Raw genomic sequence first — 22,754 nt, 5'->3', positions numbered from 1 at the left:
CATCTGTTGATGAAATTGCGGGGTATCCGTTTTTGGTGAATACATTGTATAGGTGTTCTTCTTCCTCTTTTTGCAGTTCTGGTGTACTGCAGTGTGTTGTGGCCCTTTTGAACAGTGTCTTAATGCAACTTCGTTTGTGTGTGTTGGGGTGGTTGCTTTCATAGTTCAGGACTTGGTCTGTGTGTGTTGTTTTCCTATATACCTTTGTGGTGAATTCTCCGTTCGGTGTTCTCTGTACTATCACGTCTAGGAATGGGAGCTGGTTGTCCTTTTCTTCCTCTCTAGTGAATCGGATTCCTGTGAGTGTGGCATTGATGATCCAGTGTGTGTTCTCTATTTCTGTGTTTTTGTGGTTCTATGAACAGAAACACAACAACAAGCACCCGAGCTACAAATCTTCTCCCAAACTTTGAATATTAGCAGCATGTGGAAAATCTGTTTTTATGAATTGAGTGGTTAGGATTCGCAGGTTAGACAATTAGATCATTATCCCAAGAGGAAAGATTTGCAGACCTGCAGGGGAGAGACTGGAGGAGTCACCGGCTGGCATGGCCTGATGGACAGAATGGACTCCTGTTGCCATTCCCTGATTCCACGTGACATGATACAAGGTTCATTCCGCATTCAGCCTCTAGATGGCAGACTGTACCACAATCTAACAGAGAAATAAATTGTTGCACGTCTCAGTGGCCTGATATAAAAGCAGAAAGTGTCGGTCTGCAAACTTTGTACAACACTCAGCGTCTGTCTGCGAGACGGCATTTCAATCCACCATCTCACTCTGATGCTAACATTTCTGCCCTAGGCCTGTTGCAGTATTCCAGCACACAGGCTCATATTGCAGATCCAGAAAGGCAGGATATTGGGAGAGCACAGCAAGGCAGGCAGCACCAGGGGGTGGAGAAGTCAACGTTACGGGTCTAACCCTTCTCCAGGTTACACCTGAAATGTTGTCTTCTCCACCTCCTGGTGCTGCCTGCCTTGCCGTGCTCTCCCAGCCTCCTGCCTGTCCCTCCTGATGCTGCCTGCCTTGCTGTGTTCTCCCACCCACCTGCCTGTCCCTCCTGACGCTGCCTGCCTTGCTGTGTTCTCCCACCCACCTGCCTGTCCCTCCTGATGCTGCCTGCCTTGCTGTGTTCCCCCAGCCTCCTGCCTGTCCCTCCTGGTGCTGCCTGCCTTGCTATGTTCTCCCAGCCTCCTGCCTGTCCCTCCTGGTGCTGCCTGCCTTGCTGTGTTCTCCCACCCACCTGCCTGTCCCTCCTGATGCTGCCTGCCTTGCTGTGTTCCCCCAGCCTCCTGCCTGTCCCTCCTGATGCTGCCTGCCTTGCTATGTTCTCCCAGCCTCCTGCCTGTCCCTCCTAGTGCTGCCTGCCTTGCTGTGTTCTCCCACCCACCTGCCTGTCCCTCCTGACGCTGCCTGCCTTGCTGTGTTCCCCCAGCCTCCTGCCTGTCCCTCCTGATGCTGCCTGCCTTGCTGTGTTCTCCCAGCCTCCTGCCTGTCCCTCCTGACGCTGCCTGCCCTGCTGTGTTCTCCCAGCCTCCTGCCTGTCCCTCCTGACGCTGCCTGCCCTGCTGTGTTCCCCCAGCCTCCTGCCTGTCCATCCTGATGCTGCCTGCCCTGCTGTGTTCTCCCAGCCTCCTGCCTGTTCCTCCTGACGCTGCCTGCCCTGCTGTGTTCTCCCAGCCTCCTGCCTGTCCCTCCTGACGCTGCCTGCCCTGCTGTGTTCCCCCAGCCTCCTGCCTGTCCATCCTGATGCTGCCTGCCTTGCTGTGTTCCCCCAGCCTCCTGCCTGTCCCTCCTGATACTGCCTGCCTACAGACAAAGTCACAGAGGGACAGCAGAAACACAGAGTGAGACAGTCTGACAGAGAAAGAGATAGTAGAAATTCAGATAGACAGAGAAGGTCTGTCTGCCTCTCAGAGACAGAGACAGCACAAACATAGACACAGTAACAGAGATAGAGACAGCAGACAGACACAGAGAGAGGTAGACAGACATGTCGACACAGTCACACAGATAGACAGCAGACAGATGCATTTATTAAGAGGCAGACAGAAACAAACACACAATCTCAGAGATAGAAAAAGAGACAGGAGAAATAAACAGCTACAGTCAGAGAGATAGCCAGTAAAAACAGAGACAGACAGACAGCAGGAAAATGGTCTCACAGAGATACAGACACAGCAGAAACACAAAGACAAGCAATAACAGTCTTTCTCTCTCTCTCTCTGTCTCACACACACAAAAAACACAGGCAGACACATTCACAGAGAAAGAGAGAGAGAGAGAGACAGCAGAAACAATCCGACTGGAGAAACTTGGTGGAAGGTGATACCAACACACACGAGACCCTCATGCAGAGAGAGCAAGAAAGGCGCGTCACACATAGCCTAGAGGAGAGACAGGAGGGAGGAGTGCACAGGAAGGAACTGCAGCAGAAAACTCAATCAGTGATCGAATCTGAAACGTCATACTCTGACAAACTCGAAGTTGTCCCGAAGCCTGGATGCCTCCCGTAACGATTGGATGGTATCCTCGCAGTGTTCCAGCCTGTGCGTGGCCTGCGCCTGGAGGCCGTGGCTGGAATCGAGGTGGTCATTCCCGACGTGTTGCATGTCAATCATTAACCGCTCCTTCTCGTTCTGCAGGAACTCGATCAGGCGGTCAATCTGACCTTCTGCCCTGTCCTTGGCATCAGCAATCTCCACCTGAACACGGGGACAACACACGCGGTTAGTCAGGCATCGGAGTGCATCCAGTAGGGTTCTTGTGGTACAGAGGTAGTGTCCCTACCCCTGGACTGGGAGTCCAGTGTTCACATCCCACTGCTCCAGAGCTGTGGAATAACATCTCTGAACAGACTGATGAGGACGAATAGATTACATAGAATCATAAAGTCATAGAGATGTATAGCACGGAAACAGACCCTTCGGCCCAACCCGTCCATGCCGACCCAGATATCCCAACCCAATCTAGTCCCACCTGCCACCACCCGGCCCATATCCCTCCAAACCCTTCCTATTCATATACCCATCCAAATGCCTCTTAAATGTTGCAATTGTACCAGCCTCCACCACTGCCTCTGGCAGCTCATTCCATACACGTACCACCCTGTGTGTGAAAAAGTTGCCCCTTATGTCTCTTTTATCTCTTTCCACTCTCACCCTAAACCTAGGCCCTCTAGTTCTGGATTCCGCTACCCCAGAGAAAAGACCTTGGCTATTCACCCTCTCCATGCCCCTCATAATTTTGTAAACCTCTTTAAGGTCACTCCTCAGCCTCCGACGCTCCAGAGAAAACAGCCCCAGCCTGTTTAGCCTCTCCCTGTAGCTCAAATCCTCCAGCCCTGGCAACATCCTTGTAAATCTTTTCTGAACCCTTTCAAGTTTCACAACATCTTTCTGAATCATTTGTTAAAAAAATCAAAACTTGTTAAGGGACTCTTGTGGTGTGGTGGTAATGTCCCTACCTCTGAGTTCAGAGGTCCAGGTTCAAATGCCGAGTGCTCCAGGGGTGTTCAGCCGTGCCTCAGAATGGGTTGATCAGAAGGTACAAAGAGGAACTAGTCCCACCTGCTCCATAAAGCCAACTCTAATCAGGGAAGGAGGTTAAAGCACTGAAAGAGTCCACTTGGCCCATTCTGTCTGTGCTGGCTCTCTTGTAAGAACAATGCAGCCATTCCCACTCCCTCTCCTGGGACCCCAACATGGTTTTTCTCTCTAATGAACCAATTCCCTTGGAGGCGGTCACTGAAGCAGCTCTGCTGTACTCTCGGGAAGTGCACTCCAGATGCTAATCAGTTTCTAGAGTCACACAGCACGAAACAGCCCCTTCGGCCCAACTTGTCCATGCTGACCAGGTACCCCAAAACTGAACTAGTCCCATTTGCCTGCGTGTGGCCCATATCCTTTCCTAGTCATGCATCTGGTCTAATTATACTCACCTCCACCACTTCCCTAGGCAGCTCATTCCACACACGCACCACCCTCTGTGTGAAAAAGTTGCCCTTTAGGTCTCTTTTGAATCTTTACCCCTCTCACTCTTAAACCTCTACGACCTCTACTTTTGGATTCCCCTATCCTGGAGAAAAGACCTTGTCTATTTACCCTATCCATGCCCCTCATGGTTTTATAAACCTCTATAAGGTCACCCCTCAGCCTCTGACGCTCCAGGGAGAACAGCCCCAGCCTATTAAGCCTCTCCTTGTAACTCAATCGCTCTGGTTTAAACCTTCTTCATTTCTCCATTTCCTCTTTGTCCAGGCCCCTCATAACTTTGAACACCTCATTAGAATCATATAATCGAGAAGAGGTCCTTCAGCCCATCAGATCTGTGCTGTTAAAAACTACTTTAATTTTTACAGTTGTCCCTCTCACCTGCATTAGGCACATAGCCTTGAATATTGTGGCACTGTAAGTTCTCATCCAAGTATGTTTGGAAGTTTGTGAGGTTTCCCACCTCAACTACCCTCCCAGCAGTGCATCCCATATCCCTACCACCTTCTGGCTGGAAACTGTTTTCCTCAAATCCCCTTGAAACCTCCTGCCTTTCACCTTGAAACTATGCCCCCTTTGCTACTAACCCTTCAACCACAGGGAACAGCTGTTGTCTCTCTACCCTGTTCAAGACACTCAGTGAAATCTCCACCGAATCTTCTCTCCTCTCAGATCTCACCATGCAACCGATGTCCCTCTCCCTTGATCCATCTTCACAAATCATCTTAGATGCCAAAACCTGGACAGAGTTTTCACAGCAGGTTTCTGTATAAATCCCTCCCTGAAGCAGTGACATCCTTCCTAACTTGCAGTCCACAAACCAAACACAACAGTCTGGTTGAGAAATTTATTGTCACGTGTATTCAACATTAAATACGGTGAAAAGTGTGTACCACCCATGTACAGTGCAAGTCACATTAATTTAGAATCAAATAAAGAAAACATAACTTAAAAAGTGTCTGAACTTGGATAAGTTTTGAGGACAAATTTAGCAGAACGTCACTGCTCTTTTCCTCTCAGTGGAGATACCAATGAAGTTACTGCTTGAATATCATCCTTTCTACAAGAGAAGGGACTTCAATTCAGCTTGAACGACACAACATGAAAACCTTTCCAATTAAACATCTCATCCCATAGAACTTACAATCCTACGCATTTCACTGTTTAAGATACATTACATAGTTTCTTGCAATGCAAGTTATTCCACATCGAACAACCTGCTCTGAAAACTCTGTTCAGGCTGAGACACTGCATGATATTTGATGAGAATTGACAACATTCAAAATCAAACAAACAAAACCACGCCACTCCACCTCCCAATTTTTAAGTAAGTATTTCCAAGACCTGCATCTGAATTTTATCCAAAATTTAATCAGTCCTTCCTTGGGTCCCACCTTATCCACGTACAATAGTTCCTCCCCCCTCCCCTTATCCACAGGTGTTACATTCCAAAATCTACCACGGAGGCCCAAAACTGTGGACAGTAGCGAAGCCTATATTTTGAATTGAAACTTATGACTTGAAACAATTTGAAACTTATGAATCGTTTATTTCTGGAATGTTCCATTTAATATTTTCAGGGGGGTAGTAAACTGCGGAGAACTGAAACTGTGGAAACCGGATCCGTGGATCCGTGGATTCAATGAAACCAGCCGATAAGTTTCTTTTCAGGAAAACAGGCCAGTAAACAAGGATGGGAACACTTACAAAAGGAGAACTGTCTCACCTTTGCCTTCTCCTCCAGCTCCGCGTACTGCATGACCTGGACAGACAACTTTGCGTGGTTTTCTTCCAGACTTTCAACAATATTTGGCAGCATTTTCTGCTCAGAGAAAGAAAGACTATCATTTTATAAGGCAACACGTTTGTCTGAGTATCATTTCTACCTTCGTCACTCCAGGGTCAATCGAGTGAACACCTAGACCTGTTCACAAACCATGCTTCAGTGCAATGTAAAGCCAATTGAAAAGCAACAAGGAGCTACATAAAGTAGCACCGAGATCACCCCAACATAACTGCAGCAAATTGCAGGAGCACTGCATGTATGGTGCACCCATGCTGCATGGCCGGATTGAGCACTGATGTAGCATAAATTACAGCACAGAAGCAGTGCATATTGCATCATAGACGCAGGATTAATTGCAGCACAAATGCAGCATGAACTGTAGCATAAATTGGAGACTGTCTGCATGGAGTTTGCACATTCTCCCCGTGTCTGCATGGGTTTCCTTCGGGTTCTCCGGTTTCCTCCCACAGTCCAAAAGTGTGCAGGTCAGGGTGGATTGGCCACACTAAATTGTCCCGTAGTGCCCAGGGATGTGCAGGTTAGGGTGGATTGGCCATGCCAAATTGTCCCATAGTGCCCAGGGATGTGCAGGTTAGGGTGGATTGGCCACGCTAAATTGTCCCATAGTGTCCAGGGATGTGCAGGTCAGGGTGGATTGGCCACACTAAATTGTCCCGTAGTGCCCAGGGATGTGCAGGTTAGGGTGGATTGGCCACGCTAAATTGTCCCATAGTGTCCAGGGATGTGCAGATTAGGATCGATTGGCCATGCTAAATTGTCCCATAGTGCCCAGGGATGTGCAGGTTAGGGTGGATTGGCCATGCTAAATTGTCCCATAGTGCCCAGGTACGTGCAGGTTAGGGTGGATTGGCAATGATAATTGTCCCATAGTGCCCAGGGATGTGCAGGTTAGGGTGGAATGGCAATGCTAAATTGTCCCATAGTGTCCAGGGATATGCAGGTTAGGGTGGATTGGCCATGCTAAATTGTCACATATGTCCAGGGATGTGCAGGTTAGGGTGGATTGGCCATGCTAAATTGTCCCATAGTGCCCAGGGATGTGCAGGTCAGGGTGGATTGGCCACACTAAATTGTCCCGTAGTGCCCAGGGATGTGCAGGTTAGGGTGGATTGGCCACGCTAAATTGTCCCATAGTGTCCAGGGATGTGCAGGTCAGGGTGGATTGGCCACACTAAATTGTCCCGTAGTGCCCAGGGATGTGCAGGTTAGGGTGGATTGGCCACGCTAAATTGTCCCATAGTGTCCAGGGATGTGCAGATTAGGATGGATTGGCCATGCTAAATTGTCCCATAGTGCCCAGGGATGTGCAGGTTAGGGTGGATTGGCCATGCTAAATTGTCCCATAGTGCCCAGGTACGTGCAGGTTAGGGTGGATTGGCAATGATAATTGTCCCATAGTGCCCAGGGATGTGCAGGTTAGGGTGGAATGGCAATGCTAAATTGTCCCATAGTGTCCAGGGATGTGCAGGTTAGGGTGGATTGGCCATGCTAAATTGTCACATATGTCCAGGGATGTGCAGGTTAGGGTGGATTGGCCATGCTAAATTGTCCCATAGTGCCCAGGGATGTGCAGGTTAGGGTGGATTAGCCATGCTAAATTGTCCCATAGTACCCAGGGATGTGTAGGTTAGGGTGGATTGTCCATGCTAAACTGTCCCATAGTGCCCAGGGATGTGCAGGTTAGGGTGGATTGGCCATGCTAAATTGTCCCATAGTGCCCAGGGATGTGCAGGTTAGGGTGGGTTGGCCATGCTAAATTGTCCCATAGTGTCCAGGGATGTGCAGGTTAGGGTGGATTGGCAATGCTAAATTGTCCCATAGTGTCCAGGGATGTGCAGGTTAGGGTGGGTTGGCCATGCTAAATTGTCCCATAGTGCCCAGGGATGTGCAGGTTAGGGTGGGTTGGCCATGCTAAATTGTCGCACAGTGTCCAGGGATGTGCAGGTTAGGGTGGGTTGGCCATGCTAAATTGTCCCATAGTGATAGGTGCATTAGTCAGAGGGAAAAGTGGTTTGGGTGGTTTACTCTTTGGAGGGTCAGTGTGGACTTGTTGGACCAAAGGGCCTGTTTCCACACCGTAGGGAATCTAATCTAAATTGTAGCACAGATGTAACATGAATGCATCACAGATACAGCACAAATACAGCTAAGATACAGTATGAATGACAATCCCAAGAAACACTGCTCAAACAACTGAGAATGACTAATGGCACAACAATGCATCCATGTCAAAGCATTAATGCTAAAGCAACATGGATGCTTCCAACATCATCCCACCTGGGGCTGGGGCTGGGGCTGTTAACATCTCGTCACCCAGCAGGGGCAGCAATATTCAGCTTCAGGTGTACAGCATTTCCATCCTTTCCTGCCAGGTACTCCCAGTGCCAGCTCTAGGATGGTTCCCAGCTGCCTGTCTGTGGGATATCGGTAAAGTAGTGATACTTCTGTAATCATAATTGCTTATGCAAGGTAAGTGAACTCACACCAGTGTGTGATTGTTTCAGCCAAGAGCTGAGTTAACAAGAATGAAAACTATGTGAAGGAAATAGATAACTGTTTTTGTATTAGCTAAAATGTGCATACAAGAATGAAATGTGCCTGCAAATAATGGTAGGTGTTACAGACAAATAGATAAGGTGCTGTGAGGGGAGGGGGTGTAGGTTAAGCTAGAAATGCCTGTACAAACAGTCACAAGCATCTGATTCCTGCTTCTGCAAAAACGAAAAAAAACCACCATCAAGAGATCATAAGGCTCAGTATGGACACAGAATGGAAGGAAATATTGCTTCAGCCAGCAAGGAAGCAGATGGCAGTGGAGGAGGATATATACCTATGGACCACAGAGGGATGTGGTGAAATGGCCATGCAGGACAGACATTTGTATTGTACAAGGCCGGATGAGGCCAGGGGCGGCATGGTGGCACAGTGGTTAGCACTGCTGCCTCACAGCGCCAGGGATCTGGGTTCAATTCCCGCCTCAGGCGACTGTCTGTGTGGAGTTTGCACGTTCTCCCCGTGTCTGCGTGGGTTTCCTCCGGGTGCTCCGGTTTCCTCCCACAGTCCAAAGATGTGCGGGTCAGGTGAATTGGCCATGCTAAATTGCCCATAGTGTTAGGTAAGGGGTATATGTAGGGGTATGGGTGGGTTGCGCTTCGGCGGGTCGGTGTGGACTTGTTGGGCCGAAGGGCCTGTTTCCACACTGTAAGTAATCTAAAAAAAAAATAAACAGCCGGGTTTAGAGTACAAAGTTAAAAATCACACAACACCAGGTTATAGTCCAACAGGTTTAATTGGAAGCACACACTAGCTTTCGGAGCGACGCTCCTTCATCAGGTGATAGTCCAAATCGGGTTTAGAGTAGTGGGAGATGTAAACAGGGGAGTAGTGGGAGGAGGGAAAGAGAAATGAATTGTATATAAGATATGTACTTGCTAAACTCTGCGTGTCTATTTTAGACACCACGCTTGCAAGCGTATCATAAACGATACTGCTGCTTCAGATCTTGTCTCGGACTGAAATTATTGAAGTGAGTGGGTTCTATTTCCCACATAGTCTGCCCAGGTTGCCTTACCTTCCAGTCTTCGGTGACCTGAACCAATGGGGTGGCAGTGTGGTTCACATGGTGATCACTCGATACACACAAGGGACATAGCAGCACCCATTCCTTGAAGCACAAATGAGTCAACTCTTCCCCAGAGTGAATCCGGCAGGTTCTCCCTCCCAGGCTGCTTTCGACAGCAGTGTGGGAATCTTCCACCTCCTCTGCAGAGATGGGCAGGAGAGCATGTTTTGTCAATGCAGTCAATAAAGCACATAGCTAACACCAACGACAGACTCAAAGGCTTCATCACTGACCCTCCAACAGTGCAGCACTCCCTCAGCACTGACCCTCCAACAGTGCATCACTCCCTCAGCGCTGATCCTCCGACAGTGCAGCACGCCCTCAGCGCTGACCCTCCGACAGCGCGGCACTCCCTCAGCACTGACCCTCCAACAGTGCATCACTCCCTCAGCGCTGATCCTCCGACAGTGCGGCACTCCCTCAGCGCTGACCCTCTAACAGTGCGGCACTCCCTCAGCACTGACCCTCCGACAGTGCAGCACTCCCTCAGCACTGACCTTCCAACAGTGCGGCACTCCCTCAGCGCTGACCCTCTAACAGTGCGGCACTCCCTCAGCACTGACCCTCCGACAGTGCAGCACTCCCTCAGCACTGACCCTCCGACAGTGCGGCACTCCCTCAGCACAGACCCTCCAATAGTGCAGCACTCCCTCAGCACTGCCCTCCGACAGTGCAGCACTCCCTCAGCACTAACACTGGGAGAAATGGGCAGAGATATCTTCTGTGGTTTCCCAAGAGAGTTTTGAACTTGTAACCTCTGGTGTCAGAGTTGGGGGGAAGATTACCTCTGAGCTATTGTGTGAGAGTGTATGTGAATGGTTTCTCTTCCTCTATAATGTTGTCATGTAAAGAGGTGAGGAAGCACATTAAAGAATTGCATCTTACCCAAGGAGGTGGGACACTCTTTCCTGTGCATCATCTTGTTGTAGGCCTCCACCAGCCTGACCAGGACTAGGTGCTTGGTCATCTTTGGCTTGCTCTGGTAGGACTGCCTGCAGATGGGGCAGCGGTAATCTGATTCTGGCTCCACATTCTCAAAGACCTGGTCAATGCAGACTTTGCAGAAGCTGTGCTCACAGGGCAGACGCACTGGCTCCTGGTAAAATCCCATACAGACACCACATGTCAACTCAACACCAAGCACGTTCCTCTTATCTCCTTCATCCTTGTCATCACTCAGGTACTGGGCCATTTCCACCAACGGGGCAGTGGCTAGGTTCCAGCAGGGTGTGCCAGGACCTGGACGAAACCAGAAACTCGGGTTAAATATCGATCTGAGTTATAGAGAGAGGTTGAACCAGCTAGGACTTCCTTCTTTACAGCATAAGAGACCAAGGTGGGGGGGGGGGGGGGGGGGGGGGGGGGGGTAACCTTATAAAATCATGAGAGGCATGGATAGGGTGAATGCTCTCAGTCTTCTTCCAAGGGTTGGGGGATTGAGGACTAGAGGGCATCAGTTTAAGGTTAGAGAGTAAAGAATAAAAGGGAGAAAGTGAGGACTGCAGATGCTGGAGATCAGAGCTGAAAATGTGTTGCTGGAAAAGCGCAGCAGGTCAGGCAGCATCCAAGGAGCAGGAGAATCAACGTTTCGGGCATGAGCCCTTCTTCAAGAATGAGGAAAGTGTCTCCAGCAGGCTAAGATAAAAGGTAGGGAGGAGGGACTTGGGGGAGGGGTGTTGGGAATGCGATAGGTGGAAGGGGGTCAAGGTGAGGGTGATAGGCCGGAGTGGGGGTGGGGCGGAGAGGTCAGGAAGAAGATTGCAGGTTAGGAGGGCGGTGCTGAGTTCGAGGGATTTGACTGAGACAAGGTGGGGGGAGGGGAAATGAGGAAACTGGAGAAATCTGAGTTCATCCCTTGTGGTTGGAGGGTTCCCAGGCGGAAGATGAGGCGCTCTTCCTCCAACCGTCGTGTTGTTATGTTCTGGCAATGGAGGAGTCCAAGGACCTGCATGTCCTTGGTGGAGTGGGAGGGGGAGTTGAAGTGTTGAGCCACGGGGTGGTTGGGTTGGTTGGCCCAGGTGTTCCAGAGGTGTTCTCTGAAACGTTCTGCAAGTAGGCGGCCTGTCTCCCCAATATAGAGGAGGCCACATCGGTTGCAGCAGATGCAATAGATGATGTGTGTGGAGGTACAGGTGGATTTGTGGCGGATATGGAAGGATCCCTTGGAGTCTTGGAGGGAGGTAATGGGGGATGTGTGGGCGCAAGTTTTGCATTTCCTGCAGTTGCAGAGGAAGGTGCTGGGAGTGGAGGTTGGGTTAGTGGGGGGTGTGGATCTGACGAGGGAGTCATGGAGTGGTCTTTTCGGAACGCTGATAGGGGAGGGGAGGGAAATATATCCCTGGTGGTGGGGTCCGTTTGGAGGTGGCGGAAATGACGACGGATGATACGATGTATATGGAGGTTGGTGGGGTGGTAGGTGAGGACCAGTGTGGTTCTGTCCTGGTGGCGATTGGAGGGGTGGGGCTCAAGAGCAGAGGAGCGGGAAGTGGAGGAGATGCAGTGGAGGGCATCGTCGATCACGTCTGAGAGGAAATTGCGGTCTTTGAATAAGGAGGCCATCTGGGTTGTACGGTATTGGAACTGGTCCTCCTGGGAGCAGATGCGGCGGAGACGAAGGAATTGGGAGCATGGGATGGTGTTTTTACAGGGGGCAGGGTGGGAGGAGGTGTAGTCCAGGTAGCTGTGGGAGTCAGTTGCTTTATAGTATATGTCCGTGTTAATTCGGTCGCCCAAGATAGAAATGGAAAGGTCTAGGAAGGGGAGGGAGGAGTCTGAGACAGTCCAGGTAAATTTGAGGTCAGGGTGGAAGGTGTTGGTATAGTGGATGAACTGTTCAACCTCCTCATGGGAGCACGAGGCAGCACCGATACAGCGGAGGAAAAGGTGGGGGGTGGTGCCAGTGTAGCTGCGGAAGATGGACTGTTCCACATATCCTACGAAGAGGCAGGCATAGCTGGGGCCCATGAAGGTGCCCATGGCAACTCCTTTGGTTTGGAGGAAGTGGGAGGATTGGAAAGAGAAGTTGTTCAGGGTGAGGACCAGTTCAGTCAGTCGAAGGAGGGTGTTAGTGGAAGGGTACTGGTTGGTGCGGCGGGAAAGGAAGAAGCGGAGGGTTTTGAGTCCTTCGTGATGGGGGATGGAGGTGTACAGGGACTGGATGTCCATGGTGAAGATAAGGAGTTTGGGGACAGGGGAAGCAAAGATCATGGAGGAGGTGGAGGGCGTGGGTGGTGTCCCGAACGTAGGTGGGGAGTTCTTGGACTAAGGGGGACAGGACCGTGTCGAGGTATTGGGAGATGAGTTCGGTGGGGCAGGAGCAGGCTGAGACAATGGGTCGGCCGGGGCAGTCAGGTTTGTGGATTTTGGACAGGAGGTAGAAACGGGCGGTGCGGGGTTGTGGGACTATGATGTTGGAGGCGGTGGATGGGAGATCCCCTGAGGTGATGAGGTTATGGATGGTCTGGGAGACAATGGTTTGGTGGTGAGAGGTGGGGTCATGGTGGGGGCAATAGGAGGAGGCGTCCGCGAGCTGGCGTTTAGCCTCAGCGGTGTAAAGGTCGGTGTGCCAAACTCCTACTGCGCCTCCCTTGTCTGCTGGTTTGATGGCGAGGTTGGGATTGGAGCGGAGGGAGTGGAGGGCTGCACGTTCCGAAGGTGAGACGGTCCCTCCAGATCTCTCCCTCCCTGAGGATGAAAGATTACTCCGCACCCACGCCTAACCCCGCCCCCACTCTGACCTCTGTCCCCGCCCCCACGCCGATCTCCATCCCCACCCCCACTCCCAGCTCCAGCCCCACACCAGGTCCTAGCTCCCAGCCTTGCCGTGTTTCCACCATCCCTCCAGACGTCCCCCTCTCTGAGGATGAAAGATCAGTCCTCGGCAGAGGCCTCATCTTCATTTCCCTGCACTCTCGGATAAACGAGTTCACCACGCGGCGAGACATCGAACAATTCTTCCGCCGCCTTCGCCTCCGCGCCTACTTCTTCAACCAAGACTCTTGCCCACCATCTGACAACCCCTTCTCCCGCCTCCAACACACCCCACCCACCTGGACACCCCGTGCTGGCCTCTTACCTGCCCTCGATCTCTTCATATCCAACTGCCGCCACGACATTAACCACCTCAACCTCTCCACCCCTCTCACCCACTCCAACCTCTCACCCTCGGAACGTGCAGCCCTCCACTCCCTCCGCTCCAATCCCAACCTCATCAAACCGGCAGACAAGGGAGGCGCGGTAATAGTTCAGGTCCACACCCTCTACCAACCCAACCTCCACTCCCTGCAACCGCAAGAAATGCAAAACTTGCGCCCACACCTCCTCCCTTACTTCTCTCCAAGGCCCCAAGGGATCCTTCCATATCCGCCACAAATTCACCTGCACCTCCACACACATCATTTACTGCATCCGCTGCACCCGATGTGGCCTCCTCTATATTGGGGAGACAGACCGCCTACTTGTGGAACGTTTCAGAGAACACCTCTGGGACACCCGGACCAACCAAACCAAACACCCCGTGGCTCAACACTTTAACTCCCCCTCCCACTCCACCGAGGACATGCAGGCCTCCTCCATTGCCAGACCATAGCAACACGACGGCTGGAGGAAGAGCGCCTCATCTTCCGCCTAGGAATCCTCCAACCACAAGGGATGAACTCAGATTTCTCCAGTTTCTGCATTTCCCCTCCCCCCACCTTGTCTTAGTCAAATCCCTCGAACTCAGCACCGCCCTCCTAACCTGCAATCTTCTTCCTGACCTCTCCGCCCCCACCCCCACTCTGGCCTATCTCCCTCACCCTGACCTCCTTCCACCTATCGCATTTCCAACACCGCACCCCAAGTCCCTCCTCCCTACCTTTTATCTTAGCCTGCTGGACACACTTTCCTCATTCCTGAAGAAGGGCTCATGCCCGAAACGTCGATTCTCCTGCTCCTTGGATGCTGCCTGACCTGCTGCGCTTTTCCAGCAACACATTTTCAGCAAAGAATAAAAGGGAGCGCGAGGGGCAATGTTTTTTTTACACGGAGCGTAGTACTTCTGTGGTACGTTTATGGAACTAGTAGAGGCGGGTTGAGGAGGGTTCATCAACAACATTTAAAAGCCATTTGGACAAATGCATGGATAGGAAAGGATTAGAAGGATATGGGCCAAGTGCAGGGAAATGGGGTTAGTGTGGATGGAGATTTTGGTCAGCATGGAGCAGTGTGGGCCAAAGGGCCTGTCTCCATGCTCGAGGACTCTATGACTCTGTATCACACACCTCAGAACGAGTCAACACTTTTCCATTTACCACATCTCTGACGCTGAATGTGTCCACAACAACATCCAGACTTGGTCTGGTCAGCCCTGGGTGACTTCCACACTGTCTGAGTAGCAGCCGATGACCATCTCCAAGGGGTTAGACTTTCAGCACCACTCCATGACGTTAAATAGTGTTTACCCACACAGTAACTCATGAAGTCATTTTGCTGAAGTCACACGATTTCTTGAAAAGACTATCTTTCTCCCGATTCTAAAAGACTTTCTGACCCTTTCTTTAAAAAGAAAAGACCAACCTTCGCCACCCCGAAATCCAAAAATTTATTTAACTCGACTTTGCAATCCAAATCCACAAACGACAATGATATATCAAACTTGCATCCCATCACCTCTGTCTCAAATGAAAGACACTGATTGTTGAGTATGTCTCCATGTGAGTTGATAGAGGCACAAAAGATGGTGAGGGGCATAGATAGAGTGAATAGACAAAGACTTTTTCCCACAGACGAAATGGCTATCACGAGGGGGCATAATTTTAAGATGATTAGAGGAAGGTTAGGGAAAATGTCGGAGTTAGGTTCTTTACACAGAGAGTAGTGGGTGCATGGAATGCACTGCCAGCAGTGGTAGTGGAGTCAGATAAATTAGGGACATTTAAGGGACTCTTAGGTAGGTGCATAGAAGATAGTACAACAAAGGAGATGTAGGTTAGTCTGATAGCAAGTTTTGAGAAGACTTGTAGCTCAGCTTGAGGTTATGAATGTAGGTTTGCTCGCTGAGATGGAAAGTTCGTTTTCAGACATTTCATCACCATACTAGGTAACATCTTCAGTGAGCCTCCGGATGAAGCACTAGTGGTGTAGCCCGCTTTCTATTTATAGTTAATCTGATCTTCGAGTAGGGTAAAAGGCTGGCACAACATCGAGGGCTGAAGGGCCTGTACTGTTCTACGTTCTAAGCTCTAAGTCCCCCTGTGGTGGGAAACATCAACCCAGAATTTCCTTTTTCAAACCCCTTCAGGATCTTTTCTTAAATAATCTTTTCACAGGATATGGTTGTTTCTGATTGAGTTAGCATCTATTGTTCGTGTCTAACGGTCCTTGTGAATGTGGTGGAGTGTCCTGGTGTGTAGGCATGCCAACAATACTATTGGCGGGGAGGGGAGAAAACAAGAGGGTAGAAATTAACCCAGTGAACGCCTGATATGTTTCCAAGTCAGGATGTCACCGACTCAAAAGGCAGCCTGCAAGTGCTGAAGATGATTGTACCCATCTGCTAACCATGTCCTTTTAGGTGTTGACATTGCAGTTTGGAAGATGTTCTTGATGGATTCTCGGTGAGTTGCTGCAGTGTGTCTGCAAACACTGTCCCAGCTATGAGTCAGCAGCATGAAGATTGGCTTTCCAATGACCATCTTAAACATCAAATCAACTGAGCTCTTCCAGCCTGAACATTGTCGAGTTTCTTGAGTGTTGTTGGAGCTACCCCCATCCAGGGCAAGTGGGGAGTATTCCATCACAATCCTGACTTGTGCCTTGTCTATTCCTACACCTCCACGCACATCATCTCCTGTTTCCTTTGCTCCCAGTGTAGTCTCCTTTACATTGGGGAGATAGGATGTCAACTTGCACAACATTTCAGAGAACATCTCTGGGGTCATGCACCAAGCAACCCCACCACCCTGTGGCCGAATGCTTCAACTTGCTCTCCCAACCCGCCAAGGGCATGCAAGTCCTGGGCCTCCTCCACCACCAAATTCTAGCCACCTGGCACCTGGAGGAAGAATGCCTCAGCTTCCACCTTGGGACCCTCCAACCACACTGGACCAATGTCGATTTCACCAGTTTCCTCATCTCTCCTCCACCCATCTTATCCCAGATCCAAACCTCCAACTGTCCTAACTATCCATCTTCCTTCATATCTATCCGCTCCACCCTCCACTCCGACCTATCACCATAAGCCCCCCACCTTCGTCCACCAATCGTCTTCCCAGCTACCTTACCTCAATCCCTACACACCCCCTCCCATTTACTGAATCTCAGCCCCTCCCCCCATATTCCTGATGAAGACTTTATGCTCGAATCGTCGACTTTCCTGCTCCTTGGATGCTGCCTGATCGGCTGTGCTTTTCCAGCACCATGTGACTCTAATCCCCAGTCCTCACTCTCTCCCCAATCCAGGCTTCTAATGGGTTAGGAGGTGAATAACTCTGTAGAATACCAAGCCTTTGGCTTGTATCCATAGCATCTGTATGGGTGGTCCCATTCAACTTCACAGCAATGGTAACCCCTAGGATGTCAATAAGGAGGGATTCATTATGGATGCTACTGCTGAAGGTCAAGGGGAGATAGTGATATTAGCGATGGTCTATCCCTGGCATTTGTGAGGAGTGGATGACACCTGCCAGTCACCATGTCAAACCTGTGTACTTTGCAGGTTTTGTTGTGTTTGAACAATGTCCTGCTTCAGTCCCTGACGAGTGATGAACGGTCAAAAAATGTGGTGCTGGAAAAGCACAACCGGCCAGGCAGCATCTGAGGAGCAGGAGAGTCAACATTTTGAGCATAAGCTCTTCATCAGGAATGCTTATGCATGAAACATCGACTCTCCTTCTCTTCGGATGCTGCCTGACCTGCTGTGCTTCTCCAGCGCCACACTTTTCGACTCTGATCTCCAGCATCTGCAGCCCTCACTTTCTCAGAGTTGATCATGATGCTGAACATTGTACAATCATTGGCAAACATCCCCACTTCGGACCTTACGGTGGATGGAAGGTCACCGAGGCAGGTTGGGCCAAGGATACAATCCTGATGGAGGTACATGGTTTATTAATTACAAATCTGAGGTTGATGGAGGAGGTTGAGGGAGAGACCTGGAGAAAAGGCAAGCATACGCAGTCAAGACCAGCTATGATCGCACTGAATGGTGGGACAGACATCAGGTGGTCCAGGTTTTAGAAAGAAGGGGATGTGAGAGGGTGAAGGGCTTGTAAGGCCTGGGTGTAAATGGCAAACATGACTATAACAACTGACGTGGTTAGATTTGCAAAGCAAAGACAGAGTAATTCCACAAGGGGAATTTTGGGTTGGGAGGTATATACTGGTCCATGGTATTTTAATGATCTACTGTGTGTCCAGTTCACTCCAATTAGTGGAGCGACAATGCAGACTGCACTGTGAAGCAACGGGAATGAGATCTTAACAATTTGGGAGCTACGGCTTTTCTCATTGGAGAGAAGGATGAGAGGTGAGTTGATAGAGGTGTACAAGATGATGAGATGCATCGATTGAGTGGATAGCCAGAGACTTTCTCCCATAGTCGAAATGGCTACCACAAGGGGGCATAATTTTAAGGTGATAGGAGGAAGGTTTAGGGGAGATGTCAGAGGTAAGTTCTTGACACAGAGAGCGGTGGGTGCGTGGAATGCACTGCCAGCAGTGGTAGTAGAGTCAGATACATTAGGGACGTTTAAGCAACTCATGGATAGTCACATAGAAGAAAGCACAATGAAGTGGGTTAGTCTGATCTTACAGTAGGATAAAGCATCAGCACAACATCGAGGGCCAAAGGGCCTGTACTGCTCTATGTTCTATTCTTCCCACAAGTAGCTGGAATATCTCTGGCTCCCAGCACTGACGTGTGTTGGAAGGAGTTACAAATTGCTACTCGACCTGTTTGGCGACATTTTGTACGCACCTCTCCGGGCTGACAGTTCCATGAACCTCTGGCTCAGAGATTGAGACGCTCCCTGTCTTTAATCCCAGAGATCTGTCTGCATTATCCCAAAACAACCTGCTTCAAGTTCAATACAAAAATACCTTCAGTCCCCAATTGCTAACGTTGAGAACTGGTCAGCTCCGTTGGTTGGACAGTTGGTTTGCAAATCGGAGTACTGCCAACAGTGTGGGTTCAATTCCCACACTACCTGAGGTTAACTGTGAGAGACTCTCCTTCTCAACCTCTCCCCTTGCCTGAGGTGTGGTGACCCTCAGGTTAAACTACCAGCAGTAGTGAGACAGGAGTCCACTGGGACAGGGGTGACTTTATCTTTGCTGTTATCATATTAAAAGTAGACAGGTAGAAGACTGGAAGAACACAGCAAGCCAGGCAGTGTCAGGAAGTAAAGTTGACATTTTGAACGTGACCCTTCTTCAGCTACTGCCTGAAGAAGGGTTACACCTGAAACGCTGACTTCTGCATCTCCTGATGCTCCTGGCTTGCTGTGTTATAGAGTCATAGAGATGTACAGCATAGAAACACACTGGGTCCTCTAGTTTTTGTCATTTACATAAACGATTTGGTTGCGAGCATAAGAGGTACAGTTAATAAGTTTGCAGATGACACCAAAATTGGAGGTATAGTGGACTGCGAAGAGGGTTACCTCAGATTATAACAGGATCTTGACCAGATGGGCCAATGGGCTGAGAAGTGGCAGATGGAGTTTAATTCAGATAAATGCGAGGTGCTGCATTTTGGAAAGCAAATCTTAGCAGGACTTATACACTTAATGGTAATGTCCTAGGGGGTGTTGCTGAACAAAGAGACCTTGGAATGTCGGTTCATAGCTCCTTGAAAGTGGAGTCGCAGGTAGATAGGATAGTGAAGGCGGTGTTTGGTATGCTTTTCTTTATTGGTCTGAGTATTGAGTACAGGAGTTGGGAGGTCATGTTGTGGCTGTGCAGGACATTGGTTAGGCCACTGGTTAGGCCACTGTTGGAATATTGCATGCAATTCTGGTCTCCTTCTCATTGGATACATGTTGTGAAACTTGAAAGGGTTCAGAAAAGATTTGCAAGGATGTTGCCAGGATTGGAGGATCTGAGCTACAGGGAGAGGCTGAACAGGCTGGGGCTGTTTTCCCTGGAGCGTCGGAGGCTGAGGGGGTGACCTTAGAGAGGTTTATAAAATCATGAGGGGCATGGATAGGATAAATAGGCAAAGTCTTTTCTCTGGGGTTGGGGAGTCCAGAACTAGAGGGGCATAGGTTTAGGGTGAGAGGGGAAAGACATAAAAGAGACGTAAGGGGCAACGTTTTCACACAGAGGGTGGTGCATGTATGGAATGAACTGCCATAAGACGTGGTGGAGGCTGGTACAATGACAGCATTTAAAAGGCATTTGGATGGGTATATGAATAGGAAGGGTTTGGAGGGATATGGGCCGGGGGCTGGCAGGTGGGACTAGATTGGTTGGGATATCTGGTCAGCATGGACGAGTTGGACCGAAGGGTCCTTCCAGCCTCCTGCCTGTCCCTCCAGGTCCTGCCTGCCTTGCTGTGTTCTCCCAACCTCCTACCTGTCCCTCCTGGTGCTGCCTGCCTTGCTGTGTTCTCCCAGCCTCCTGCCTGTCCCTCCTGATGCTGCCTGCCTTGCTGTGTTCCCCCAGCCTCCTGCCTGTCCCCCCTGATGCTGCCTGCCTTGCTGTGTTCTCCCAGCCTCCTGCCTGTCCCTCCTGATGCTGCCTGCCTTGCTGTGTTCTCCCAGCCTCCTGCCTGTCCCTCCTGATGCTGCCTGCCTTGCTGTGTCCCTCCAGCCTCCTGCCTGTCCCTCCTGATGCTGCCTGCCCTGCTGTGTTCTCCCAGCCTCCTGCCTGTCCCTCCTGATGCTGCCTGCCTTGCTGTGTTCTCCCAGCCTCCTGCCTGTCCCTCCTGATGCTGCCTGCCTTGCTGTGTTCTCCCAGCCTCCTGCCTGTCCCTCCTGACGCTGCCTGCCTTGCTGTGTTCTCCCAGCCTCCTGCCTGTCCCTCCTGATGCTGCCTGCCCCTCCTGATGCTGCCTGCCTTGCTGTGTTCTCCCAGCCTCCTGCCTGTCCCTCCTGACGCTGCCTGCCTTGCTGTGTTCCTCCAGCCTCCTGCCTGCCTTGCTGTGTTCCTCCAGCCTTCTGCCTGTCCCTCCTGATGCTGCCTGCCTTGCTGTGTTCCCCCAGCCTCCTGCCTGTCCCTCCTGACGCTGCCTGCCTTGCTGTGTTCCTCCAGCCTTCTGCCTGTCCCTCCTGACGCTGCCTGCCTTGCTGTGTTCCCCCAGCCTCCTGCCTGTCAACTTTGGATTCCAGCATCTGCAGATGTTTTTAACTCTGACCATATTAAAAATGACAGGTGTGTCTCACTTGCAAGGCCATCTTGGGGGAGGAAGGGAGGGGCTGTGGGTGGTGGGACTAATATTACAGCTCCTTTGAATTGCCAACAGATGCACAATGTGCCAAACGGTGTTCTGCTAGTCTTTAGATTCTTTGCTGGCTTCATTAAGGAATAGAGAGCGAGCTGCTGGAGTCAGTTCTGCGCCATAGCAGAAGACAGCAGCTGTGTTTGTTTACAACAGCAATGACTAAGTTCTTGGTTTATAAGTCGAAATGATCTCTCATGTAACGGCCCAACATCAGGAGACACTCACCATGATAAAGAAGATGGCACTGAAATTCCACACATCGATCAGCCTTACCTGCTGAAATCAAAATCTCTCTTTTTGGTTTTCTGCTCGCTCTCTCTTGAAGGTTCTTTCACTTTCAGTTTGTTATTTCAGTTGCTGTCATGTTTGGAACATTTTATAATTTAAAGGCACCCTCACTCCACGAGAGCAGAAGTGAAACTACTGATCGAAACAACACTGATCTCAGAAGATGACAAGGAATACTTCAGCATGACACACACAAGCATCCTTGTGCCGACACACAGAGACAGACCCACAGATAAATATACACACACATGTACTTACCATATATACACACATGCACACACACCGGCACATCCTTGCTAAGTGACATATAAAAACAGTTACACAGACTTTAAGACACAAACTTACATCTTGTTATGGAGACACAGAACAGAGACATTCAACAAAGGAGCTTTACTCTGTATCTAACCCCGTGCTTTCATTCTCCTGGGAGTATTTGATAGGAGACAGTGTAGAGAAAACTTTACTCTGTGTCTAACCCCGTGCTGTCCCTATCCTGGGAGTGTTTGACGGGAGAGTGTGTAGCGAGAGCTTTACTCTGTATCGAACCCCGTGCAGTCCCTGTTATGGGAGCGTTTGATGGGGGACAGTATAGAGGGAAGTTTACTCTGTATCTAACCCAATGCTGTCCTTGTCCTGGGAGTGTTTGATTGGGGACACTGTATCTAACCCCGTGCTGTCCCTGTCCTGGGAGTGTGTGATACTGTGTAGAGGTAGCTTTACCCTGTATCTAACCCCATGCTGTCTCTATCCTGCCTTAAAAATGACTCTATACATCTCAGAACTGGACACAAGAACAGGACCATCATTGAGATGTCACAGCTCTTTTGATTTATTTAGCATTATCACATTCAAACACTTTTCGTTGAGTCACAGAAGGCAAACAAACATTTTCCTGAAAGTTTCGCGGTAACAATCGTTTAAATACATAAAAAATTCATCACACCTTGGAACAAACATCAGCAAGAAACAACACAATTTGAAGTTAAATATTTACACACTTATAATTTAATAATTTAAATTTAAGTTACGCTCAGCTGATTCAGTCAGTGGAAGTGTGCGCAGGAGTTGGGACGGCTGAAAACTTGACAGGGATCAACCCTCTGGAGTTTCCCTCTCATCCTTTCCAGCTCTCTCTCCTAACTCCTCAGCTACGTTTCTGATCATACTTTCAGATGACCTTGGCTCAGTCTCAATGAGTGTTCCTGTCAAGCACCTTGGGACACTTTACCGTGCTAAAGGCTCTTTGTAAATGTCAAGGTGAAATCGAGAATTGGGGATCTATAAGTCAGCAAAACTCAGTGAAAGCTCCATCACGGTCACCGGTGATTCACGAATTCTCAACCATTCAGTGCATCTCCCAGCATTAAAAGCAACAGTGCTGCTGTGTATGCTTAGACACACAGACAGGACAGAGATATAACAAATGTCCGAACATACAAGCAAGCCTACACATAACAAATTTTACACACACACACACAAGCATACAGGTGCCAACACACCGGGATAGAGATAGTCTCACACACAAACACACATGTACTTAACATGTATACGCACATGCACACATACATGCTAACAGAGACAGACCCACAGATAAACATACACACACATGTACTTACCAT

The 22,754-nt window shown here is 49.8% G+C and overlaps 1 protein-coding gene across 1 annotated transcript; it reads right to left on the bottom strand.

The window, feature by feature from the left end:
- Positions 1 to 388: 388 nt before the first annotated feature.
- Positions 389 to 21,153, bottom strand: LOC132833986 (nuclear factor 7, ovary-like). The gene is made up of 6 exons (XM_060852697.1): positions 21,121 to 21,153; positions 10,311 to 10,664; positions 9,375 to 9,565; positions 5,723 to 5,818; positions 2,476 to 2,709; positions 389 to 655 (listed from the first exon to the last, which is right to left on the bottom strand). Exons 2-6 carry the CDS (start codon positions 10,615 to 10,617, stop codon positions 632 to 634), a joined length of 852 nt encoding a protein of 283 aa, XP_060708680.1. The 5' UTR covers positions 10,618 to 10,664; positions 21,121 to 21,153; the 3' UTR covers positions 389 to 631.
- Positions 21,154 to 22,754: the final 1,601 nt, after the last annotated feature.

This window comes from Hemiscyllium ocellatum, chromosome 38, assembly GCF_020745735.1.
Source record: "Hemiscyllium ocellatum isolate sHemOce1 chromosome 38, sHemOce1.pat.X.cur, whole genome shotgun sequence".
In the NCBI taxonomy this organism is placed as follows: Eukaryota; Metazoa; Chordata; class Chondrichthyes; order Orectolobiformes; family Hemiscylliidae; genus Hemiscyllium; species Hemiscyllium ocellatum.
The sequence above is the reverse complement of the archived record's forward strand: the minus strand, read 5'-3'. Positions and strand labels throughout refer to the sequence as shown.